The following is an 11,900-nucleotide window of genomic DNA, read 5'->3' on the forward strand; positions in this document are numbered from 1 at the left end:
TGGGGAAGGCTGGGAAGAGGGAGGCTGGGAGGAGAGAGGTTGATGCTGGGGAAGGCTGGGAAGAGGGAGGCTGGGAGGAGAGAGGCTGATCCTGGGGAAGGCTGGGAGGAGGGAGGCTGGGAGGAGAGAGGCTGATGCTGGGGGAGGCTGATGCTGGGGGAGGCTGGAAGGAGAGAGGCTGATGCTGGTGGAGGCTGATGCTGGGGGAGGCTGGGAGGGGGAGGCTGGGAGGAGAGAGGCTGATGCTGGGGGAGGCTGGGAGGGGGGAGGCTGAGAGAAGAGAGGCTGATGCTGGGGGAGGCTGAGGCTGGGAGGAGAGAGGCTGATGCTGGGGACAGAGAGGCTGATGCTGGGAGGAGAGAGGCTGATGCTGGGAGGAGAGAGTCTGATGCTGGGGGCAGAGAGGCTGATGCTGGTGCAGCATGGGGGATGGAGCACGATGGGGAGTGCGCAGCATGGGGGATAGAGCACGTTTGGGAGTGCGCAGCATGGCGGATGGAGCACGTTTGGGACTGCGCAGCATGGCGGATGGACCATGTTTGGGAGTGCGCAGCATGGCGGATGGAGCATGTTTGGGAGTGCGCAGCATGGCGGATGGAGCACGTTTGGGAGTGCGCAGCATGGCGGATGGAGCACGTTTGGGAGTGCGCAGCATGGCGGATGGAGCACGTTTGGGAGTGCGCAGCATGGCGGATGGAGCACGTTTGGGAGTGCGCAGCATGGCGGATGGAGCACGTTTGGGAGTGCGCAGCATGGCGGATGGACCACGTTTGGGAGTGCGCAGCATGGCGGATGGAGCACGTTTGGGAGTGCGCAGCATGGCGGATGGAGTACGTTTGGGAGTGCGCAGCATGGCGGATGGAGCACGATGGGGGGTGCGCAGCATGGGGGATGGAGCACGATGGGAGGTGCACACCTCCCCCCAACACACACACAACACACCACAGACACACTGGGAACAACACACACCGCCCTACACAGACACCCACACACACAGACAACGCTGCACACACACAACACCCAACACACAAACACCGCGGCATACATAAATATACGCACATACCGCACAACACACACACACTGCACAAAACATACCTCCCCCCAAAACACACCACACCCACACAAACCGCGCAACACACACACACACACAACGCTACAGACACACAGCGCTCCACAAACAACGCAACACACGCAACACACATACAACACCGCTCTCACTCCCCGCCACACCCAGACAACACCCAGAACATGTACAGCGCCCTACACAAACACTTGGTAACTACACACAACAACATCTATATATATATATATATAACAAAAATCATACATTAACTACACAATACGTAAATTCTAGAATACCCGATGCGTAGAATCGGGCCACCTTCTAGTATTATATAAGAGAGAGATCACAGAATCACAGAAATTGCCAGTTTATAGGAAAGATAAATTTTAAAACCTGACACACAAAGGTCAGTGTAATACCATGTCAGATCTTCATTAATGGAGTATTAGACACTATATGAGGTCAATGACACTATGCCCAAAAAATAATAGCATATAAAACATATATTTAAATATAATCATGTCATCACACACACACTGCACATACACAAGTAAATATACCCACTGCACATACCAGACTGTCTACTCTTCAGTTCCTTTAGACTTCTGCAGTTAAAGATCCTTTGGTGACATCATGGTCATATGACTTTGATTTCACAAAAGGTCCTTAAGCAGTCTTAATTTCTGACTAGAAATGCTGGGAACCCCTACAGGAGTGGGGGCTATGAAAAATTGGCCAATTTCCCCCACATTCTACCTGATACTGGATGTGCACACCAGCATGACTCCTCTTCAGATCCTCCAGACTACTGCACTTAAAGGACTTTGGTGACTTCATGATCCCATGACCATCATGTAAATAAAAGGTCCTTAACCAGTTTTAACCTCAGAATGCAAATGAAGGGGTTCCCTAAGAGAGTGGGTAGTGGGCCCCTAGGCAATTCTCGACCCCCCCCCCCCCTCCCTCAAACGGCGATCATGACTAGCTATTGTTTATTTTGGAGTAGGGCTTATATTTCTAGCATACTTCAATAATCCTGTAAAATTATGCTAGGGCTTATTTTTAGGTCACATCTTATTTTCAAAGGAAACACAGTAATAGTTATTGATTTTTACATTTGCACCACATCCCTGCGTACATCATATGACTGATAAGCACTGACCACAGACACACATCACTAATCAACATCGGTGCTCAGTTTTTGGGGATATTATTTTTTGCAATAATAATTTGTAAAAAAAATAAAAAAAAATAAAAGATGCTCTAAAAATATAAAAAAATAGTATTTTTTTATCACAACGTACTCTCTATACATTGCACGTGAAGAAGTTCAAAATCTCTCACGTCACACAATTTTAATATTCTATTGTAGATGCACAAAAAACTATGCACTGGTCTAAGTTACATACAGAGCAGCACCAATTGTGAGGAGGCAGGAGTCTGTAATAAATTGTCCGTTCAGTATATCATACTGGTGGATTAAATAAGACTGAACACAAGCCCTTCACAGCCGTCTACATATCATAGGGGAGATTTCATGACACCTTCTCTCCATCTACCTGATGATCCTTAGGAACATCGGGATTTTCTTGTTTACACTCCTGTGGAAGAAGAGGACGGGGACATCTCTCTGGTGTTGTCTTCTTACTGGATAGAACTGGAGGAAACACATACAGGGACTAAACTCATTCTTTACATACAGATAATTATAAGCCATGTGTAATTACTCCTGTTTATTACCTGGTGAGGTGACGGGCTGGGGAACCTCCATCATGACATCATGGTATTGATCTTTGTGTCCTTCTAAATACTCCCACTCCTCCATGGAGAAATGGATGGTGACATCCTGACACCTTATAGAAACCTGACACACACAATGATAACGTCATCCCCCGATCCCTTCATAGCGTTACTGTATAATGTCCCAGCATTCCCAGCAGTGTCACCTCTCCAGTCAGCAGCTCAATCATCTTGTAGGTGAGTTCTAGGATCTTCTGGTCATCGATGTCTTCATGTATCAGGGGGTGAGGTGGAGGCCCTGTGATTGGGCTCAGGGGTCTTCTCCATCCCTCAGACACAGGGTCGTGACAGCGCTCACTAGAGGTCTTCTTCACTACTGTGTAATCCTGGATATGGAGAGACACATTAATAAATCTCACTACAGACATTTCCAGAGTCCTCACCTCTCCAGTTCTGTCCATCTGTTATTCCCATAGATAAGAATGATGTAATGTGACGTCATCAGAATCTCTCACCTCTCCAGTAAGCCGGAAGAGGATCTCTAGGGTGAGGTGTAATATCCTCTCCGCCATCTTATCCCTGTCCCTATCCATCCTTGACTTGTCAATCAGAAGAATTCTCTTATATAGAAGATGTGAGAGGATCCGATATTATAGGGACCTGAATGAGGAGATGATCATGTAACATCAGAAAGCTACCAACTAGAAAATATCCAGTAATAAATCAGCAAGCGAAGTCAGATGTGGACACAGTCAGCGCTGTTTGCCCGATGGTGTCCGCCGCCCTTTCAGCTATGTGCCCACGTTGCGTTCTGTCCCTGCAGAAATTTCTGCAGCGATTTGAACAGCACATGTGCGCTTCAAATCGCTGCAGAAACACTGCGTACTGAAAAGCCGATTTCATGCGCTCTGGATGCAGCCCCTCCCATAGACAGAGCAGGGGATGCATCCAAAGTGCACGAAAGAAGTGACATGTTGCTTTTTAGAACGCAGCGATTTGGCAGCATGCAAATCGCTGCGTTCTAAAATGCAACGTGCGCATGGATAATGCATAATCTTCATAGATTGTTTTGGGGACGCAGGACGCATGAAGTTACCTTGCGGTGCCGAACACAGCGTAACTGCATGCAATACACACATGTGGGCACAGAGCCTTATGATGTATGGGGCCCGGGTAAATGTCTCCCCCCTGCCCCAGTGCGCTGTATCTCTCCACTATGATGAGCGCAGCGTCCTCAGTTCCTGGCTTTTATATACTGCCAGGAGCAGAGACCAGGGACATCACCTGACACCAGCGGTCAGTAGCACTGTTTTCTGCATCGCTGGAACACCGCTCAGCTGTAAGGAGGCAGCGCTCATCACAGCACAGGGGAAGAAGAGAGCACAGAGGAGAAACCGTGGGGGGGGAGATAGTGCACAAGGGGGGATCGTATTATACATCATTACAGGTGTGTATGTGTGTGTATATATATATATATGTGTGTGTGCCTATATGTCTATACATATATATGTGTGTGTGTATATATATATATATATATATATATATATATATATATATATATATATATATATATATATATATATATATATATATATATATGTATATATGTGTATATATATATATATACATATATATATATATATATATATATATATATATATATATATATATAATATATATATATGTGTGTATATATATATATATATATATACATACATATGTGTGTGTGTATATACTGTATATGTATGTAATACAATACACACATAGTATAGATATCTACAATAGACCCACATTAGGTGCTATATATATATGGTTTTCATTACATAGCATTTAATTATCTATAAGGTGCTGCTGCAGATACTGACAGGCAATGAGTGTGCAGAGGGCTGGACATTGAGGCCAGGCGGTGCCAGCTCTGACTGTGAAGTTCGGCAATCAGCACAGGAGGATGTCAAGTTTGCTTGAGGTCAGGTAAATAAAGTGATAATTCAAGAGGAACAAAAGTTAGAAACAAAAAAAAGATAATATAGGGATGTTTTAGATGACAATACAGCACAGATTAGCTTAAAATGTTGGGGGGGATTTTGTGGTCAGACAACTTCTTTAAGTCTTGTTTGCCAGAGGGATCATCAAATACTTATTTCTCCCTGCAAAATGCTGATAAATTTATATAATGTGATTTATTTTGCATATTTTCTCACTGTTAAAATTAACCTACCCTTAAAATTATAGACTGTTCATGTCTTTGTCAGTGGGCAAGCTTACAAAATTAGCAAGGGATCAAATAATTATTTCCACTGTATATTAAATTAATCTCTGCTCTGTCCTCTCCTTCATTTATTTCAGGATAAATAGATCAGATATATAGATAGATCAGATAGATAGATAGATAGAATTACAATAGTAAGTACACCCCTCACATATTTGTAAATACTCTATTAAATCTTTTCATAGGACAACGCTGAAGATCTGACACTTTGATACAATGTAAAGTAGTCAGTGTACAGCTTTTATAACAGTGTTGGTCTGTGTGCCCACGATGTGTTTGCAGTATATTGGATGCAACGTATTTTTGTCCAAAAATGCTGCGTTGTACAGTACAAGCACAGTGGATCCAAGATGCAGCTGGTTCTGATTGCATGCATGTACCCTAATGCTATGTCCGCATGCTGCTTTATTGTTTTGTGCTGTCTGCTCTATGGTTTAGCAGAGATAATTCCTGCTGGCTGGTGAATGGCTGCTGTGGTCTGGTCACAGGTTGCTGATGTCCTATCACAGCCGCCCCCTCCATTTAAACGATGGTGGAACCCAGCCTCCCATGCTGAAGATAGCTCTAGCATTATTGGTCTTTGTGCAGTGTTGTATGCTTTTTGGTGTGCTGTGGAAATATCCTTGTAATTTGTGTATTTCCTCCCTGTACTTTATTTCTCCCTGAGCACTTATTGTCTTTTATCCTGTGTGTGCTTGCATTGAGTTTGAGCTTTGGTTTTCCCCTGTCTGTCGGTATTTTCTTCATCCTGGTCTCAGCCCTCCCCGGAGGGGTGGGGGAGAGGGGGGTGTTAGACCAGGGCTACTTAGGAGTTAGGGTCACGTTGGTGGTCAAGGCCTGGCTACCATTGAGCTTCCCCTTGAAACCAGGGACAGGTTAGGGCCTCCTAATCTGAAGGCCAGTCTAGGTGCCCGTACCCCTGGTGACTGTGTCATACCCGTGATACCCTCCCACCCCAGCAGTCATTATCAGATAACTTGTTATTGGAGCTATAAATATCACAAAATTATAGATTTCTCGAGAATTGACACACTGCCAGAGTTATGGTGAGTTGTTTTTTTATACAAATTTTGACACACCAAGCTCAAAAGGTTGGCCATTACTGGTTTAGAGAAAAGCAAGAAATTTATCAGCTCACCTCTCCCACTGAAGATCCATTTCGTGGAAACCGTTTTGCCACCCAGTAATGTGCAAAAAAGGAAGGAATTCCAGCAACCAACCTTCTAAAAATTGTAATTCTTTATTCCAAAATTCTTTATAAAAACATTAAAAAGCGGTGCTATAAATAATCCAGAAAAAGTCAAACAGAAACAAACGCTTTAGAGGGCACCAAATTTAGGCCTCCTTCACACATCCGTGTCTCTGATATGTATAACGTCCGTTTTCACACATACCGGAGATACAGACACAGGTAGACCCATTAAAATCAATGGATCTGCCCATATGTCCGTGTTTTCACACAGACGAGTGTCTGTGTGCTCCACACGTCGACATGTCTGTTTTTCTCCAGCAGCACTGATCTCACACGGACTGCACACTGATGTGATCAGTGTGAAATCAATGTAACACGTATCGGAGATAGCACGTCTTTGAAATAAAATGATTTTGTATACTCACCTGTCTTCAGCGCTGCTGTCACTTGCTTCCGGGTCCGTTCATTTATGCTCATGAATATTCACTGCACCGCGGACCAGGAACCAGCAGCACCTGAGAAAGCAGCACTAGGGACAGGTAAGTATACAAGTACATGCTGTCCGTGTGCTATGTGAATGTCACAGGGATAGCACACTGACCGCACACAGTGAACACAAACACATATGCACCCACACCACGGACTGTGGAAAACGCGTGGGGTGAAGCCTTACACTGTTATACCAGCTGTACACTAACTACTCTATATTGTATCAAAGCGTCATATCTTCAGTGTTGTCCTATGAAAAGATATAATACAATATTTACAAAAATGTGAGGGGTGTACTCACTATGTACAACCCCTCATACATCTACATCTGAGGAAACATGACAAGCTCTGTCTCCTGGAATGTGACAGCGCACTGAGCCATAGAGCGACTGCAGACTGAAAAATCCCTTTAGTACCCCCTGCACCCAGTAATGGGGAATCTCCACATACCTCCTCCTGCAGAGCCGCACACTGGATATATGGTTAAGCCTAGAATGCACGGGCTCCTTCCAGGTATAATGTCATTTGTCACATGATAGGGGCGTGTTCAAAATGCAGTCCCATGTTTGGCTGCTCTGTGCTTACAGGACCTGTGATGATGTCACATGGAGGGGAGGAGTCAGGGGTCACATGGTCAGCTCCTCAGTGTATGCAGGACTCTGCTGTGCTGGGTGAGGTGAAGGTTATGTGTGGGGTCAGGAGGGATATACAGTGTGGATGTAGCAGAGCCGCGTGTGAACGAGGTGTATGGAGCGGAGCCGCGTGTGTACGAGGTGTATGGAGCGGAGCCGCGTGTGTACGAGGTGTATGGAGCGGAGCCGTGTGTGTACGAGGTGTATGGAGCGGAGCCGCGTGTGTACGAGGTGTATGGAGCGGAGCCGTGTGTGTACGAGGTGTATGGAGCGGAGCCGCGTGTGTATGATACTGTATGTACAGAGCTGGGCACATTTGTTACATAGATTGAAAAAAGACCTAGGTCCATCTAGTTCAACCTTCCTCCACCAATTCTACATTTGGTCACTAAGTCATTTATAACCGACAATGTTGTGTGCACTGAGGAAATCATCCAACACTTAGTTAAGTTGATATAGTGTCTTCCGTCAGTGGCATAACTAGATTTTGATGGGCCCCAGTGCAAAGTTCCCCCTCCACGTACACCGACACTCGGGGTACAGGATAATGACACCGATGCTTGGCTCTTACCCTCAGCACCCAGGTTTCCCATGATCTGAAATCCCTCTATCAGCACCCAGCTTTCCTATGTTCTGATATCCATCTTGTCCTCGGCACCCAGCTTCCCCGTGCTCTGCTATACATCTTTCCCTCAGCACCCAACTTTCCCATATCAGAGCATTGGAAAGCTTGGTGCTGAGGGAAAGAGACAAAACGTTCCCATCCCTGCTTGTATCTTTGTCCACCCTCGTACATAGTTCTCCAAATACTATAATGGCCCCCACATAGCCTTCCATATAGTATAAAGGGTCCCACATAACCCTTTATATAATAGAATTTACCCCCATAGTCTTCCATGTATTATAATGAATTTCCCATAGTCCTCCATGTATAAAGTAGCCCTCCAATTATTATAATGATTTTCCCATAGTTCTCCATATGTTATAATGCACCCAATAGTACTCTATATATTAAACTGCACCACATAGTCCTCCATGTTTTATAATACACCTCCATAGTCCATGTATAAGGTAGCCTCCATAGTCCTCCATATATTATAATGTAGCCCCCATAGTCCTATATGTATTCTAATGCAGCTCCATAAACCTTCATATTGTATTATGCAGCCCCATACTCCTCCATGTATAATGCACCCCTATATTCCATGTATAAGGTGTCCTTCATGTTGTATAATGCACCCCTTTAGTCCATGAATAAGGTGTCCTTCATTTTGTATTATGCAGCCCCATAGACGTCCATGTATAATGCAGCCCCCTAGCCCTCCATATATAATGCAGCCCCCCCTAGGCCTTCATGTATAATGCAGCCCCCCTAGGCCTTCATGTTTATGCAGCTCCCCAGGCCTTCATTATAATGCAGCTCCCCAGGCCTTCATGTATAATGCAGCCCATCCAGGCCTCCATGTATAATGCAGCCCATCCAGGCCTCCATGTATAATGCAGGCTCCATGTACAATGCAGCTCCTCCAGGTTTCCATGTACAGTACAGACCAAAAGATTGGACACACCTTCTCATTCAAAGAGTTTTCTTTATTTTCAGGAAAATTGTAGATTCACATTGAAAGCATCAAAACCATGAATTAACACATGTGGAATGAAACACTTAAAAAAGTGTAAAACAATTGAAGATATGTCTTATATTCTAGGTTCTTCAAAGTAGACACATTTTGCTTTCATTGCTACTTTGCACACTCTTGGCATTCTCTTGATGAGCTTCAAGAGGTAAGGCCCTGTCACACACAGAGATAAATCTGCGGCAGATCTGTGGTTGCAGTGAAATTGTGGACAATCAGTGCTAGGTTTGTGGCTGTGTACAATTGGAACAATATGTCCATGATTTCACTGCAACCACAGATCTGCCAAAGATTTATCTCTGTGTGTGACGGGGCCTATAGTCACCGGAAATGGTTTTCCAACAGTTTTGAAGGAGTTCCCAGAGATGCTTAGCAGTTGTTTGCCCTTTTGCCTTCACTCTGCGGTCCAGCTCACCCCAAACCATCTCGTTGGTTTCAGGTCTGGTGACTGTGGAGACCAGGTCATCTGGCGTAGCATCCCATCACTCTCCTTATTAGTCAAATAGCCCTTACACAGCGTGGAGGTGTGTTTGGGGTCATTGTCCTGTTGAAAAATAAATGATAGTCCAACTAAACGCAAACCGGATGGAATAGCATGCCGCTGCAAGATGCTGTGGTAGGCATGCTGGTTCTGTAAGCCTTCAATTTTGAATAAATCCCCAACAGTGTCACCAGCAAAGCACCCCCACACCATCACACCTCCTCCTCAATGCTTCACGGTGGGAACAAGCCATGTAGAGTCCATCTGTTCACCTTTTCTACAAAGACACGGTGGTTGGATCCAAAGATCTCAAATTTGGACTCCTCAGACCAAAGCACAGATTTCCACTGGTCTAATGTCCATTCCTTGTGTTCTTTAGCCCAAACAAGTCTCTTATGCTTGTTGCCTGTCCTTAGCAGTGCTTTCCTAGCAGCTATTTTACCATGAAGGCCTGCTGCACAAAGTCTCCTCTTAACAGTTGTTCTAGAGATGAGAAGGTGTGTCCAAACGTTTGGTCGGTACTGTATAATACAGCCCCCCCAGGCCTCCATGTATAATGCAGCCCCCCCAGGCCTCCATGAATAATGCAGGCTCCATGTATAATGCAGCTCCCCCAGGTTTTCATGTTTAATACAGCCCCCCCAGGCATCCATTTTTAATGCAGCCCCTCCAGGCCTCCATGTATAATGCAGCCCCCAGGCCTCCATGTTTAATGCAGCCCCCCAGGCCTCCATATATAATGCAGGCCTCCATGTATCCATGTATGATGCAGCTCCCCCAGGTTTCCATGTATAATACAGCCCTCCCAGGCCTCCATGTATAATGCAGCCCCCCAGGCCTCCATGTATAACGCAACCTCCTCAGGCCTCCATGTATAATGCAGCCTCCCCAGGCCTCCATGTATAATGCAGCACCACAGGCATCCATTTTTAATGAAGACCCTCCAGGCCTCCATGTGTAATGCAGCCCCCCAGGCCTCCATGTATCCATGTATAATGCAGCTCCCCCAGGTTTCCATGTATAATACAGCCCTCCCAGGCCTCCATGTATAATGCAGCCTCCCCAGGCCTCCATGTATAATGCAGCCCCCCCAGGCCTCCATGTATAATGCATCCCCCCAGGCCTCCATGTATAATGCAGTCCCCCCCAGGCCTCCATGTATAATGCAGCACCCTCAGGCCTCCATGTATAATGCAGCACCCTCAGGCCTCCTTGTATAATGCAGTCCTCCCAGGCCTCCATGTATAATGCAGCACCCCCAGACCTCCATGTATAATGTAGCACCCCTAGGCCTCCATGTATAATGCAGCACCCCCAGGCCTCCATGTATAATGCAGCACCCCCAGGCCTCTGGCCACCGTGTACTCACTAATTTAAAAAAAGAAAAAAGTACTCACCTTGCTCCACCGCTGCTCTGTACTCACCTCTCTCCTCGTTCCACCGTTGCTCTATCCTCACCTCTCTCCTCCATTCCCCCGCTGCTCCGGTCAGTGTTCTCCCATCCTGCGCTCTGTGCTCTCAGCACAGCAGTCACACAGGAGTGACTTCACCATGCAGGCACAGGGGGGAGAATGATGGGGCATTAAGTGGTGCGCGCCGTTCAATGCTTTATCATTGCTGTGTGCTGTGTGACGGGGAAAGGGGGCCCGCTGCCGCCACCGGGCAGGGGGGCCCAGTGTCAGTGGCAGCGGCACCAGGTCATATAGCAGCTGCGTAGTCTGCAACAGAACAGCGCAGCTCCTCTCTCACAGAAAGGAGTTGGCTGCTGGTCTGCAGGGCGGCCCCGGGCCCCTAACCTGCCAGGCCCGGTCGCAATGGCGACCTCTGCGACCGTGGTCATTACGCCACTGCCATTACTATCTATTGTGGTAGGGCATTCTACAGTCTGACTGCTCTAACTGTAAAGAACTCTTTCCTATTTAGCTGCTGGAATCACTTTTCTTCCACTTGCAGTGAGTGGCCCTTGGTCCTTAGTATTGTCTTTTGAAGGAATAAGTCATGTGCCAGTCCTTTATATTGGCCACACATGTATTTATACATATAAATGAGATCTCCTCTGAGATGTCTTTTTTTCTAAGCTAAACAAATCTGAGCAATACAGAGCGGAGCTGCTTGTGTATGGCTCGTGCGGAGTGGAGCCACACATGTACGGAGCAGAGCCGGATAGTGCAACGTGTACGAAGAGGATCTGTGTGTCTGACGTGTTCACAGCGGAGCCGCCTGTGTACAACACGTATGTTGCGGAGCCGCATGTGTATGATATGTACAGTGAGGGGAGCAGAACTGTGTGTGTGTATTGTGCATGTTCAGAGCTCTCTTTCTAAAGTACTTGTATGTAGACTAGGTGTGGAAAGTGTTTATTTAGCAGAATTGTGTGTAACTTGCAGTGTAATCTAGTCT

General features: G+C 46.2%; 1 protein-coding gene across 1 annotated transcript in view; it reads right to left on the minus strand.

Annotated features, from left to right (window-relative positions):
- Window positions 1-7,277, minus strand: part of LOC142312063 (uncharacterized) — a 95,978-nt gene extending 88,701 nt beyond the window's left edge. The window contains exons 1-5 of the mRNA XM_075350943.1: window positions 7,204-7,277; window positions 3,319-3,463; window positions 3,010-3,189; window positions 2,804-2,927; window positions 2,623-2,720 (exon numbers count right to left, since the gene is read on the minus strand). Coding sequence (XP_075207058.1) covers window positions 2,623-2,720; window positions 2,804-2,927; window positions 3,010-3,189; window positions 3,319-3,396 — 480 coding nt within the window. The 5' untranslated portion in view covers window positions 3,397-3,463; window positions 7,204-7,277. The remainder of the gene's footprint in view (window positions 1-2,622; window positions 2,721-2,803; window positions 2,928-3,009; window positions 3,190-3,318; window positions 3,464-7,203) is intronic.
- Window positions 7,278-11,900: the final 4,623 nt, after the last annotated feature.

The sequence above is a fragment of the Anomaloglossus baeobatrachus genome, chromosome 5 (assembly GCF_048569485.1).
Source record: "Anomaloglossus baeobatrachus isolate aAnoBae1 chromosome 5, aAnoBae1.hap1, whole genome shotgun sequence".
Taxonomy (NCBI): Eukaryota; Metazoa; Chordata; class Amphibia; order Anura; family Aromobatidae; genus Anomaloglossus; species Anomaloglossus baeobatrachus.